The following is a 15347-nucleotide window of genomic DNA, read 5'->3' as shown; positions in this document are numbered from 1 at the left end:
AAAATGTCACAAAGCTGAATCCCTGACCTTGCCAAAGTTCAGAGTTTTGAACTCTGAAATCGCACCGTAACACTCAAATCGAGCTGCTGCCGGACTGACACGCCGCGCCCGACACTCAATTTGAACGCAAGGGCCTCAGATCGCCTTTGTACATTGACCTAACATTGAAACTTGACGCCCCTCATGTATGAATCATATTCGGTGTGAATCTGTGTGTTCGAACAGAAACTGTTAATATATGTGGCACTAAGAAATCTGTGAACTTCACCTGCTGTATCTTTATTTAAAACCATATAAATTACTTTGTTGAAAATATTTGCTCTTGTTGTTTTTTGAAATTACACTTAAACTCCCATCCTGTGTTGTAAAAACTGTTTGTTAAACATTTATTGGGTTTTCACAACAAAACAAACACTTTATTCCTGGCAGAATTTTCTGTTCTTACAAGTGTGTGAATACAATCTGGAAAATGACAAACTAAAGTTAGTGCAACATATGTGCGGTTGTGCTGATTAAAATGATACCAGGTCAGCAAATCGTCAAAATACAGAGGTGCATTTAAAAGTAAACAAAACTGAGATTCAGGCCATAGGTTCCAAAGGGCTAACTGACAAAGCAGTGACTAATCAATTAGGTTAAAGTTAACATTTTAAGACTAGCTGGAGGAATAAATCATGCAAGTTAAAACTATTGTTTTTTCTCTTAAAATCACATTAACAATTGTATCCGTTGTCATTTTTCTCCTTAAAGATTGTATTCGTTGAGAGATAAACGTGCTCTAAAAATAGCCTAATTCTTTTTTTACTAAATGGAAACTAAATTCATAAACATGTGAATGAAATGCATAACACAAGTTAGAGGCCTGTGAATTTACTTTTATATTCATTATTGCCATTCACAAATTGTTGAGATCTTTTTGACCTGCATTAGACTTTTAATTACTACGTATAACCGACTTATGCATCATTTGTTCCATGTTAAACAGAACCAGGTAACACACCAGGGTCCTAACCTCATTTTTTGCATTGCCTGCTCATACATAAATGGTAACGAGACTGCCGAATACGTTCTTAACAAAGAAAGACAAACAAGCGTGTGTTGTTACGAAGTTTAATTTTTATTATTACTGGGTATGATGACAAGCATGTTTCTATATATGAATAACAATAACATGAGGAAACATACAAGACATGGCTATGTGCAGGTGAATGATGTGAGTGTGATCACTATGTCCTCAGGAACAAGAGACCAGGAGAGCTATTTTTTCTTTTCATTAGTAAAAGGAGTGTGCTGAGTGTTTGCTTCAAAACTAACAGAGTCTACATGAGTCTGTACATTAATAAAAAATCTACTGGACCCACAGTCAGCAGCTATGTACAGACAGAGGTTATCGTCAGCAGTACTGGTGAGTTTGAGGGACAGAAGACATCAATGACTATCAGGAGAAATTATAGTTAAAACCAAACATTGTAAGAACAAACTTTTTCAAAGAATGACAGAAAAACGTAAAAGTTTGTTGTAAAGGAGAGACAGTTGTTCTTTAAGATCTATAGCCAGAGTATGGGGTGAAAATGCATAGAAATGAGTCCAGCAGGAGACAGCTTCAGTGTCTTGCCAGCTACAACTCTACAGCAGGAGCATTTACAGAGGACTCTTTCTTCCAAGTTTATCTTTAAAGCACCTCAACAACACCATGACTACCCCTCTCCCCAGTGTGCTAGTTCATTGTTACTTTACATTTATCACATCCACTTGAAACACAGTGCCAAACAAAACAAACAAAGCTTGTTTACCACACTAAAAGATACTCATTTTGGTCCAGGGACATGGAAGTCGTGACAGAAATGTCTGCATGCAAGTGCTTTGTTTACTCTTTGCCAGAGAATATCTCAGAATGTTTTACCTGAAATCACCACTGACTTCCATTTTTCTGCTTTTGACTCGAATGGAATTGAACACACTACCATATTCAGACCTTCCAGCTGGTTATAATGTAGGATCAAAGGTTATACAGCGCACAGTCATAATGAACCACTCAGTCCCCACTTCAAACTTAATAAAATCACAGCAAGGGCCTGTTTTAATTAGACCAAGTTGTCTTGGATGGTCGGTTGGCTAGGCTAGAGGGGCAGTTTTGAGAAAATCCACACTCAGTGGGATTGGAGGGGGTCATAGCAAAGGGTGTGTTTTGCAGCCTCACTGAAAATAATGACATTAATTCCTCTAATGGAGGGGAAGCTTCCTTAAAGGCACAAGGAAAGATTGGAGATGGGAGAACTTAAATTTTAAAAGTAGGTTTGGGTGCATTCTATACATTTATAATATGCTTTTCAAAGCATGTGTTTTTTGCCAATTAATTTCAGATGTGTCATTTTCTGTTTTCTTCTTTTTGTTAGAATAACAAAAATAATTCACAGCATTCACACTAAACACTATGTAGTAAAAATGCACAGATTTGTGAATTCTTACCAATTTTCCAGAAACATTATCTGAGCAACCAACTTTGTTAAATAAAGGAAAGTAACAATGTGAAAATAAAATTATAGATTTGTCTTTTGAAACTGTATAATCAAATTATTTTAATTTAAATTTTTAAGTTTGGACAACATTCCCTTGTCGAGCGGTTTACACAAACATATTGGGGTTCTGAACCTGTGGCTTTAACCATCCTGCCCTCACAGAGTTAACCAATTAGCAACAGAATTCAGTGCAATAGTATAAAGACAAAAAAGCAGATTGGATTTTGAGACTTAGGAGTCCCCTACCCACACCACCACATTGCCTTTGAGGACATCCATGATCTCACAGTTGAGCTTGTTGAGTCGTCCATCCAGAATGAAAACAGACTCTCTAGATGGAGTTACAAGATACTGCCCAAAGAGTCCACTACCCACCATGACCCGGTTCTTGTTGCTCCACGGCCAGTCGAATGACTTTGTGGCCTCTTTTAAGCTCTTGATCATCTTCACTTTGCCACTGCTCAACTCCACAAAGAGCACATCAGTTTGACGGCCGGAGCTGCCAAACACGTTGTATTGGTGCACCTCTGTGAAGGAGCGCTGGAAGGCCAGGTCTGACAGGTGCAGGTTGGTGTGAATGTCAAAGGGCTCCTGGATTTCCCCATGCTCCGAAATTCTCTGGATTCTCATCAGGCCATCATCATCATCAACCGTGACCAGGTAGCGACCATCTGGTGATACATAGGGTGTCCCAGTGATATCCTGGTTTTGGCCAATCACGCGGTCTGTCACGCTGTCTAGGATAACCTGAGGCTGTGTGGCCCCTGTAGAGTCTTGTTTGCAGTTCACAAAGTAGTAGCCTCCAAGATGGGTGAATGCCACAGAGCTGGGGATGCAATTATATTCCCATAAACTGATGTTCTTTACATAAGAAGTGGTCTCTAGATTGATCTTGTGCAGGACAGGCTCATTTTTGTGAAGAATGAGACCAAACCTGTAAGAAAAGGGAAGACAAGAAATAAACAGTTTTACATTGAAACCTTTTTTTGGAAACCATTTTTAAGTTGACTGACGATTTAGATGTCTGCAGTAACCAAGACTTCAAAATTGGCTCAGTTTCACATTGAAACATAGACTTTTCAAATTACCTGCTAATTTGGCATCTTAGGCTAATAGACAGCTATCAGCTGTGAATTGTTACTGATTGAATAAGACCATGGTAACAGCCATTAGAACAGAGTTACCATTGCAAGGGTGACTCCTGCTTCAATTCTAGTTTTTTATTTTCTTGATTTTTATAGGAGGAGGTTGTTGTTAATTGTTAACTTTTTGTGCTAAAAAATGTCTATAAAGGGTTGAAGCAGAGCACTGGTCAGTAAAGCTGGAGTATAGGATCTCTAATTCTAGGGGCTTTGGATCTGCAGACTTGTTGCACTGCCTCTGGAGATGATAACCTCCCTTTCTTTTCCAACCCCTCATCTATTGTTGATTTGAGGTGTGTTTGTGATGCTGCTCTTGCTGAGTCTTAAAATCGAAATGACGTTTTTATTGTCTGTCAGCGTCGTTTTAACTGTGGAGTGATGTTCTGATTCTACTTTGTGTCCAACTTTATTTGGACATTTTATATCTTTTGCTTACTTAGAAAAGATCACCAAAATGTTTCTTCGTTTTTACTCACCACTAAAAGTACATTTCATTTTACTTTAAGTGTCGCCAATCATAAACACTTGGATCCTTTCACATTAGGCAAAACATTTCTGATTCAAAAGGATTAGCATGCAATATTTACATGGTCTGAACACAATGTCAAAGACAGGCTGAGAAGAGGGGTTTGTCAAAGACAACATCCCAGGTTTGGGAGTAAAGAGGAAAGAATGACCTGGCATTTAACTGGACCTCAATTACCTTGAACATTCATGGGATTAACTTGGGTGTGGTAGGGTGTCAAATGTGCGTGAGTGACCAACATGATTACATTGGCTGATTTGGGTTGATGTGGTTTTAAATTGACAATAAGACAAGTCTGGTTTCATCCAACCTAAATCATACAAACAATCAAACAAGGGTCAATGGCAGAATAAGTGGTTTGTAATTGACAAAAAAGACTTGCGCTTTTTTAAAAAAAACCAACTGGTATTATTGAAACCAGCTCGTTAAAAAAATAGTATAATATTGGATTGGATTTATCTGTGGTTTTCCAGATGCTCACTTTACAATTATGTACCATGTTTAGAAGTCCATTTTAATGCCTCAATAAACATATATACATCCTGGTCTGGTTTATGCATTCCTAGGGGCCTGTTTTTGAGTGGCAGGTGGATAAATCAGTGCATGCTCTCAGTAAAACTCAACTTATTGTATTTTGTCAAATTGCCCAGTTTTGGAACATTATAAAGGTGGGCGGAACAAAGCCTTTTCAATACGCCCATGAACTTTAGGCTTCATTTTCTCTGTTCATAATCTTATGCGATATAGACCATTAGTCCAGTTTATGTGTCTATCAGAGGTGGGACCAAGTCACTGTTTTGCAAGTCCTAAGTAAGTGTCAAGTCTTTGTCCTCAAGTCCCAAGTCAAACAGACAAGACCCAGGTCGAGTCCCGATTCAACACCAACCAGTATCAAGCAGTGACCAAGTCATTTTTTTTTAAATCTTCTAATCCGTTTTTCCCTTTCGGGGTCACGGGGCTGCCGGAACCTATCCTGGCCACTTGAGGGCAAAGGCAGGGAAACCCTGGACAGTTCGCCAGTCTGTCGCAGGGTAGAGTGACCGCAATCACACATCCATTCACTCGCACATTCACACCTAGGGACAATTTAGGTTGACAAATTAACCTATGAAGCATGTTTTTGGACGGTGGCAGGAAGCTGGAGTCCCCCGCAGAACGACTGCGCCACCGTGCAGCCCATTTTGCAAGCATATTGGTTAAATTTCCGCTGAGCTCTTGCGTCCCCACTTCAAAAATTCAATATGATTTCTCTAGAACAAAAACCAGGTATAACGCATTTGTAATTTTAAGAAGAAGAAACCAGAAATGGCAAGAGAGCCAGGCTAAAGTGCGGATATTAAATCCCCCTCTCTACAGACCAGTGATGTGCAGTTACTTTTGTGGCTGATGAGGCACTGACTCTTTCAAATTTACAAATATACTTCAGATTTATATATAAAACAAAAAAAAACCACCCCTGTCACCCTCCGCGGGTGGTTTCTACTCTAAGCTCGGGTCCTCTACCAGAGGCCTGGGAGCTTGAGGGTCCTCCGCAGTATCTTAGCTATTCCTAGCACTGCGCTTTTCTGGACTGAGAGGTCTGAGGTCTTTCCAGGGATCTGTTGTAGCCAGTCCTCCAGCTTGGGGGTTACTGCCCCCAGTGCTGGGAGTGAGACCACTACTGTGTGGAATACCTTGCCTCTCTTTGTCACTATCCGGTTGTATTGGATCAGAGAGTCAATGTCTGATGTTGGCCCCATTTCTGAGTCGTATCCATAGCCAGTTTTGTTGATTATTTCGCTGAGGGGGTTCAGACCTATGCAGAACAGCAGTGGGGACAGAGCATCACCTTGGTATATCCCACATTTGATGGAAACTTGTGCAAGTGGCTTTCCATTGGCTCAAGGGTGGTTTTCCACAGCTTCAATGAGTTTCCTACGCAGGCTCTCAAAGTCCTGTTGATGTTGTACAGCCCCAAGCATTCAGTGATCCACATGTGTGGCATTGAGTCATGGGCTTTCTTGTAATCAATCCAGGCTGTGCACAGGTTGGTGTGTCATGACCTGTAGCCTTGAGCGATTTTTCTGTCAACCAGGAGTTCTTGTTTGGCTCCTCTGGAGTCTCTACCAATGCCCTTCTGTGTTGCTCATGTATTGATCCATGTGGCTATTTATCTTGGTTGCAATGATGCCAGACATGAGTTTCCATGTTGTGGACAGACAGGTTATTGGCTGGTAGTTGGATTGGATGGGACTGCACCCTTTGAGGGATCCTTCTGGATTAGGATCGTATATATATATATATATATATATATATATATATATATATATATATATATAATAATGGATTAGATTTTTCTGCGCTTTTCCAGACGCTCAAAGCGCTTACATTGTGTCCAATATTCAGTTACTCCTCATTCATAGCAACCTCCCTGAACAGAAAACAGTATCCATCACAGTGGCAGACATCCAAAAAAGAGTCTCAGGTATGAACAACTGGACAGCACCGGGCCCTGACATGATACATGCCTACTGGCTAAAGAAGCTTACCGCACTCCACGAGCGCCTGGCAGCACAAATGAACCAGCTGCTAAGAGATGGGACTCAACCCGAAAGGCTAACAGAAGGGCGAACGATCCCGATCCAGAAGGATCCCTCAAAGGGTGCAGTCCCATCCAACTACCTGACAATAACCTGGCTCTCCACAACATGGAAACTCATGTCAGGCATCATTGCAACCAAGATAAATAAGCACATGGATCAATTCATGAGTAACACACAGAAGGGCATTGGTAGAGACTCCAGAGGAGCCAACCACCCTTAAAGCCAATGGCAAGCCACTTGCACAAGTGTCCATCAAATGTGGGATATACCAAGGTGATGCTCTGTCCCCACTGCTGTTCTGTATAGGTCTGAACCCCCTCAGCGAAATAATCAACAAAACTGGCTATGGATACCGACTCAGAAATGGGGCCAACATCAGTCACCTCCACTACATGGATGACATCAAGCTATACGCTAAGAGTGAGCGTGACATTGACTCCCTGATCCACACCACCAGGATCTATAGTACTGACATTGGGAGGTCATTCGGGCTCGAGAAATGCAGCCGGATGGTGACAAAGAGAGGCAAGGTATTCCACAAAGGAGGGGTCTCACTCCCAGAAGGAACAATGGCAGAAATTGAGGAATTCCTTTGCCTGCGGAATTGCCTGGAATTCCGCAGGCAAAAGGCAACCTGGAGCAGGCAACAAGGAAAGCTGCAACAGGTAAATACCTCCAACGGGCAAGGCAAGTCCTGAGGAACCAGCTCAATGGCAAAAATAAGACCCGGGCAATAAACAGCTACGCACTGCCAGTTATCAGATACCCTGCGGGAATGATAAGATGACCACAGGACGAGATACAGACCACGGATGTAAAGACACGAAAGCTCCTCACCATGCATGGAGGGTTCCATCCCAAATCCAGCACCCTGAGACTGTATGCTAGCTGCAAGGGAGGAGGTCGAGGACTAGTGAGTGTAGAAGCCACTATCCAGGATGAAACATCCAAGATGCATGAATACATCAAGCTCAAAGCCCCAACTGACAAGGTGCTCAGTGAATGTCTCAGGCAATGGAGAGCAGAGGATACAGTGCTGGAGGACAGATCCTCATGGGAGGACAAACCCCCTGCATGGGATGTACCACCGGACCATAACTGAAGTGGCTGATATCAAGAAGTCCTACCAATGGCTAGAAAGGGCTGGCCTACAGGACAGCACCGAAGCACTCATCCTGGCAGCCCAGGAACAAGCCCTGTGCACCAGAGCCATAGAGGCTCAGATCTACCACACCAGACAAGACCCAAGGTGTAGATCTACCACACCAGACAAGACCCAAGGTGTAGGCTGTGCAAAGAGACACCTGAAACAATCCAGCACATAACTGCAGGATGTAAGATGCTGGCAGGGAAAGCATACATGGAGCGCCACAATCAAGTGGCTGGAAAAATATACAGGAACCTGTGTGCAGTATATGGACTGGAAAGCCCAAGGTCAAAATGGGAAACACCTCCGAAGGTAGTAGAAAATGAGAGGGCAAATATCCTGTGGGACTTCCAGGTCCAGACTGGATGGAGAACCGACCAGACATTGTAGTGGTGGATAAACAACAGAGGACAACCGTTGTGGCGGATGTGGCAGTGCCAAGCGATGGGAACATCAGGAAGAAGGACCATGAGAAACTGGAGAAATACCAGCAACTCAGAGAAGAACTGGAGAAAGCCTGGAAAGTGAAGGTGACAGTGGTGCCTGTGGTAATTGGAGCACTCGGGGCAGTAACCCCCAAGCTGGAGGACTGGCTACAACAGATCCCTGGAAAGACCTCAGACCTCTCAGTCCAGAAAAGCGCAGTGCTAGGAACAGCTAAGACACTGCGCAGGACCCTCAAGCTCCCAGGCCTCTGGTAGAGGACCCGAGCTTGAGTGAGAAACCACCCGCGGAGGGTGACAGGGGCGTTTTATTAATATATGACTGCAACATTTAGTTTGACGTTTAACATTTCTGTTGTGAATACTATTTTTGATTTGAATATAACCTTTCTTTATCTTGATTAGAACATTTCCTCTGGTTACGTACTATTAAAAATACATCTCTGGGTGGCCAGGTATATTTTTATTTGACCCATCCCTCAGGGGATGGGTCAAATAAAGATTTGTTGCTTTGATCCAACAAATCCAACCTATCAAATTCCAAAGAAGACAATCTTTTAATCAAAGCACCAATTCCTATTCGCCGGTGTAATTACATTCTGGTATAATAGTCATGAGGCTGTCAACAAAAATAACAGTTTGTGGTTTGTAGAGCATGCAAATAAAAAGATTACCGACAGGCTCAACAAAAAACAACTTTTTCCAACTCTTGAAGCTGAAAACAGACCGGTAAGTTCTGAATGAAAACTTATGCAGCCAGCTCAGTGTAATCACAGATTGGCCACAGGTGGTACACGCAGCAGAGGTAAGAATTCAATTTTGTTAGGTTTGATTACAAAGAAACATTGTTACATCATATTTTGACATTTTGTATATCATATAAACCTTTTGAAAGCTTTCATACAGGTTTAAAAAGCATATAGTCATTGCCTAAATTACAAAAATCCAACATTTAATTTAGCTTTCCCTTTAAAAAAATATTTCTAAGGGAAAAATGCTGGTGCATCTTGAGGTCAACCTCCTTCACAACCACGTTTTACTCTGACAGATTTCATTAAAATTCCATCATTCCTTCTACTCTATATTACAATATTTTTTTCCGTGCTGTATATGAGCAAAGATCTGTAGATCTATGTGCAAAGATCTGAGCAAAGGACATCAAAACTGAACTGATCAAAAAGGGTCAGTCAGGCGATTGGTTTAATGGCACATCATAACCCCAGAGCGCAGGGGGAAATTCGTACGGAGCCGACAGGCTCCAATTAAACAAGAATCTCCGATGATAGATGCAGACACCCACTTGTATCTTGTTATCATTCATCATCATTTATGTCGGCTGAAAAACCAGAAAGCCTCTGCCTGAAAGCACAGAGCCCATCATGATGGAAAGAGGTTTGCTCTGTTCTGTCCACCAGGTTCAATCAGGAACATGTTACCAGAGTTTTACCAGCTGTCTAATTTGAATGGATATTTTTGACTTTTAGGGTGTTGTCCTCTACATGTGTTTACTTTTGAAGTTTACTTTACAACACCTATAACTGTCTGGCTCTTTTTGTGGGGGGATTTTTGACATGTTGACGTGCCTTTTTGTAGTTTAATGCATTACTGAAATAACACTAATTTTTTAAACTCACTCGTGTCTAAGTTTTATTTAAGCCTTTAAATTAAATGTATGTTTTCACTCTAATCCTAACCCTCTGACTTCTGAGACGGGGTGTGAGAGAGTAGCTGAGGCAGCAGTATCATCTGATGAAGAAGACGAGGAGCAACCTGAACAGCAGTCATCTCCTGCAAGGCTATATCCTTTCAGAAAAAGACATCCACGTAAGACACTCACATATGATATATTAGGTCAACTGAGTTTTGTGTCTAGACCAGAGTAATATTTTGTTAGTTACAAGAAAAAAAATAGTTCATTGTGTTATGGTCAGTTAAGCCCAATCAAGTTTAATTTATTTAGAACTGTTTATTATTTTTGGTTTCTGATTAGAGTGGATCTGTAGAGCTGAGACTATAATCACATGCAATATTATTGTGGTAGAATGTAAAGCTTATAACAATACATGTGGGTCTGAGTAATTCGTGAACAGGTAAATGTAGGGTCATACCTTTCAATCTGAGACACATCGCCTACAAAAGAAGAATTGACTCCTAGAAAATACCTTGGACTAAATATTGGACTGCTTCAAGATTCCATGATGTCAGAGACATTTGTTTAGGAGGGGAGAGTGTGGGTGACCACAGATGACCACATGTGACCTAGGTAGAGTTCAGATAGAGCGACGGAAAAATCGTGTGGTCATAGTCGTGAGGTCCGAGCAAAGATTGTAAATGAAAGAAAATTCTAAAAACTCAAGTACGCTTGAATCCTCATCAATGAGTGTTGCTCATCCAGCTCATGTACAACCAGAGAACACCCAAAAAATTTGCTTTTAACCTGCAGTTTAGAAAGGCGCTCCAAGAAAGTTTGAGAAATTGAAAGAAATAATGAATTAGGTAACCTTCGAGTTAAATACCTGTTTCTTATCCTGTTGTGAATGACACAATGATGATTTACAGTCAAGCTGTGCGAATGTGGGTGTCTGCAGAGCGCCTTTAATGTTAGGAATGATCAGTTTTATATATTATAGGAAAAAAACCTTAAAGATAAGACCTTAGACAACATAAAAAGGAACATTTTAAGTGGGAGGGGAGCATTGAGCAGAATCATTCCAGTTCAATAATGTTTTTGATAACAGAAAAAGTAATATTTCCAGCTTCCTTGGGTTCACCCATTGGACAATACTTCTGTCCATCATAGAAAAATATCAGGGGGAAAAAACCCTGAAATTGTGTCAAATTTCAGGTCAAATCATTGTATTTATATTATATAATGTTTGCTTTTACCTCTAACAAGGATGTTGTAATTGAAAAGGTTGTTTTTAATGTCTCATTTTTTTTATTAAAAAAAATAACTGCAAAAAGAAGCAAAGGTACAGTTGAGTGTGGTGCTTCACCATTCCTGCTGCTGCTCTGCTGGTCTCACTGGATCTAATTACATCCTTGTTTTTGACCAACACCAGTCCACAGTGGACTGCTAACTCCTCCTCCCTAAGAGCCAATAACACCTGAGTTACACCCCACCACCACAACATGATCCAAGCATTTAGAGCAACTTCTCTGTTTGGAATCACACAGCTCAAAACTTTGTGGCATTTCTTGTCATTTTCTTTGTTTTATTTTATTATATATAAATATTTACACACACACACATATACACACACATATATATATATATATATATATATATATATATATATGTGTGTGTGTGTGTGTGTGTTTTCATGGCACATGTATATGTCTACAAAACCGTAGAGCGTGTTTCTCATGATTTAGAGAATGCTTTTTGCTTTATCTACATTTTTTATTAACTTGGTGACTTGGTATTTGGAAAGATCCTGAGCTGCCTTTGGTCTGCTGAGCCCACATGATGGTGTTCAGCCATGACTTGTGCAGACTGAGCAGCTTCATGTCTCTGCTGTTGTTCAGCAGCTCGGGGCTAAGGAAGGCATGGGAAAAGATTTGATTATGTTTCTTTTTTATGCTTTGTTCTGATGATTAAAGACCCCTTAAGGCTGAAAATGTTATTTGAGTAAATTAGACATGCAATATATTATATGAACTAAATGTACTAAAGTGTGTAATTTACATAAAAGGTGTATAATGGGCAGGCACATACTATACAGTATTTTTATCAGTTGCATAGAAATGTTTCACCTTTTAAAAACAAATGTCTTAGAAAAATAGGTGTTTATTTTATCAATCAGATATAAATTGACGATATAATACTTGGTTCAATATTTACATTTATTCTGATGACAACAAATCTGTCAAAAGTTGTCTTTCTGAGTTTAACATTTGTGAGACAGCAAAGAACTGGACTGCAGCAAAGTCAAAAGCAGATAATAGAAAAGGTGATCGTATTATGTCCCGCCATATTAAGAGCAGGTTACTGTAGAATGCTCTTAATATGGCGCATAGCAGCTGTTGGATCACAGCAAAGACACTCAGTGGACACTCAGTTTCCACACTCTAGATTCTATTCTAATCCTTACTGTTGGCTGCTTCCTCAGCTGAGTAATTGTTTCATTATTCTCATCATAATGAGCTCAAAGGAAACAGAATACTTGAGCAGCACCCAAAAAACTCCACAGCTCCACCTGAGCTGTAAAGAACAGGAAGCCACACTGAGTGATGTGGAAATATTTTAAATAAAGAAAAAATTATAAATGTGACAGAAAAGGTGGGCCAAAAGAAACTTTACTATTTTTTCCTTCAATGTTTTACTAAATGTAAAAAATTGAGCAGTAATTGACCATTTCTACATGTGTGTTTTTTTAAAGTAACGATGTAAAAAGAGCAGGTGACCCACATGATCTGCAGTTGATTTTTATAAAATAACTAATTGATGCACTGGATTGAGACAGTTTTAAATACAAAGTACAAACTAGCTGGCTGAGACTTTATCAGGGGAGCTGAAGCTGCTACACGTACCTGACATGGTTAGCGATGAGGCTGGAGGCGGGGATGAAGAAGTCCTCTACTCTGTCAAAGCGCCTGCCAACCGGCTGTGTGTGAACGGTGTGGTGGGAGACTCTGCCACTCGCCTGATTGATCACCTGATGAGCACCAACACAGTAGATGGTGGGTGTTAAATGTGACCTTGATGAACACACTCTGTGTGTGCCGGGTCCTCCTCATTCAGAACCGAGGTGTTCATTACAACCAGAGGGGCGTAACTCATCTAAAACATACATGTTATCAGTCACTTGAAAGACAGGCTCTTCAGCTCTCTGCTCCTCTGCTGGAAGAGTTAAGCTTCTCAGTGGGAGGTGATGCCTCCATCTTTGATGTATAAATAATGTCTGTGCATGGAGCAAGACATCTGGTTTTGCAATGTAGTCATAAATGTCTTTACGGATTCCAGTAAAAATACTTAAAAATTTGGGGTGTAACGATCAATCGAGTAATTGATGAACCAATTTCTATTCCTACAGTTTAACCTGATTGATCTGTATGAGGAAGAATCGGATCAATCTATACCATCATAAAATCGTTTCAGAATTACATAAATAATCGGATCATTCTTGGAAAATACCATTTGGATTGAGACATGGTAGGTTTATTTTCCTATCATGTAAAACTAACCAAGTACATCACAGCAGACAACACACACGTGATGTCATCAAAAACTGATCGTCCATCACTCCAGTCCAATGTGTGGACAGACTTTGAATAAAGTCATGTGACCATCCAGTGTCTAGAATGTTCTAAGAATGTTCTCTTTGGATTCTTTGGATGTGGAAAAACAACAGTGGTGAACTTTAGGAAACTAACATGTGAATGGATTTGACATTCATAGTTTACTTGTTTGTTTGGACACAGATTTCATTTCCACTTGATGATCTGGAAGAAATCCAAGAATCTGGAAAACTTCACTGTTCAGTAGCAGGAATTTCTGTCTGAGTCTGACTGCTGGAAGTTTGGATGAAGATGATCTGGATCCATTTTGGTCAGTGAATCAGATCGTATTTGGTTGTTTAAAATGATCAATATGAACAAATATCGACTGTGGATCATATCACTAACCACAAATTATGATAGGAATCGAAACGATGGCAAAATGAATCGTTAAACCCCTAAATATTAATACAGATTTTAGGACCGTCCATGGTTCACATCAGACAAATTCAAAACTGCTGCAGTGTTTTTTATAGGGCATGTCAGCCAAAACCAACACATTACATTGATTGAACTCCAGGTCAGTTAACAACTGACTGGAATTAGCTCCTGGACTAATCATTAGTCTGGGCCTCGTTGACTTTATCTACCCTGCAATGTGAATTTGTACATGGTATGTTCAATAATCACATAAAAACATACATCATTCATCTTCTAAACCTGTTGATCCCTTTCAGGGTCATGGGGCTGCTAGAGCCTATCCCACCCACTCATTGTTTAAGCAGAGGATGTTTGGTTTAGATCAGGGGTGGGCAAATTGCGGCCCGCAGGCTGGATTCGGCCCGCCTCCATGTTTGGTCCGGCCTGCTGAACAATATCAGAGACCCTTTTTTGATTTTTAATCTGGCCACACAATCAAGATGTGACATTTTATTCCCCCCTTCTGCAGTCTGTGCTCCAACCTGAAACCCTCTAAAATTCCTGTCAAACAGAACAGAAGACAGTCTTCTCTTTCTTTGTCGCAGTTCATCTTTCCCGGTTTAGCTCGTTCTTTCTGAGTGATCATGCTGCATTTTTTTTAAACAGCGCACCCTGTTCTGTGTCCTGATTGGCTGGAGACCCTGTCAATCAATCTCAGTTAAAAGGTAAGATCTTAAACCCGAGCCCGACTAAAATGACAATCATTACGTCCTGGTCGGGTCGGGCCGGGATTCTCTCTCGCTGACTTTTTTAATAAATATATCTTTATAAAAATGTATGCTAAAACAATGTGTGGTTGCTAAAATAAGGAATACTTGTTATAAATAAATAATTTGGTTAAAACAGAGAAGGCGTTGTAAGGTAATTGCTTTAATAACTACTACTAAACAGGAAGCGCAGACGCTGGGCTGCAGTATTTCTCCGCCTAATGAAGCAAGTGCGCATCAACATCTCTCTTTGTCTGGCCTCTTATTCTGTGTTCCAGCTTTTTTTCTTTGTTCAAATGCATTTATCAAGGTCATAACAATATTTAGATTATTTTAAGAAAATTTGCGTTTTTTTCTGCCAAAAAAAACATGGGATAAATTGAAATTTCGGGTTTGCTTCGAGCTCGGGCCTGCAAATCAAGTTAATTGGTTGGGCTCGGGCTGGGTTGGGCTGTAATGCCCGTGGGCCTGGACCGGGTCGGGCTGGATTTTTTAGGCCCGATCTTACCTCTAATCTCAGTCCATGCCTAGCGTCCTGTACAGAAACGCGGACCTCTGATACAGAAATCTGTGATCGATCA

General features: G+C 40.6%; 1 protein-coding gene across 1 annotated transcript in view; it reads right to left on the bottom strand.

Annotated features, from left to right (window-relative positions):
• Positions 1-1096: 1096 nt before the first annotated feature.
• The window catches only part of fstl5 (follistatin-like 5), a 256580-nt gene continuing 242329 nt past the window's right edge, over positions 1097-15347 (bottom strand). The window contains exons 15-16 of the mRNA XM_078953833.1: positions 12893-13017; positions 1097-3453 (exon numbers count right to left, since the gene is read on the bottom strand). Of these exons, the coding sequence (XP_078809959.1) occupies positions 2751-3453; positions 12893-13017 (828 nt within the window). The 3' untranslated portion in view covers positions 1097-2750. The remainder of the gene's footprint in view (positions 3454-12892; positions 13018-15347) is intronic.

Source organism: Oryzias latipes, chromosome 10 (assembly GCF_053564925.1).
Source record: "Oryzias latipes strain Hd-rR chromosome 10, Olatipes_Hd-rR_3.1".
Lineage (NCBI taxonomy): Eukaryota > Metazoa > Chordata > Actinopteri > Beloniformes > Adrianichthyidae > Oryzias > Oryzias latipes.
The sequence above is the reverse complement of the archived record's forward strand: the minus strand, read 5'-3'. Positions and strand labels throughout refer to the sequence as shown.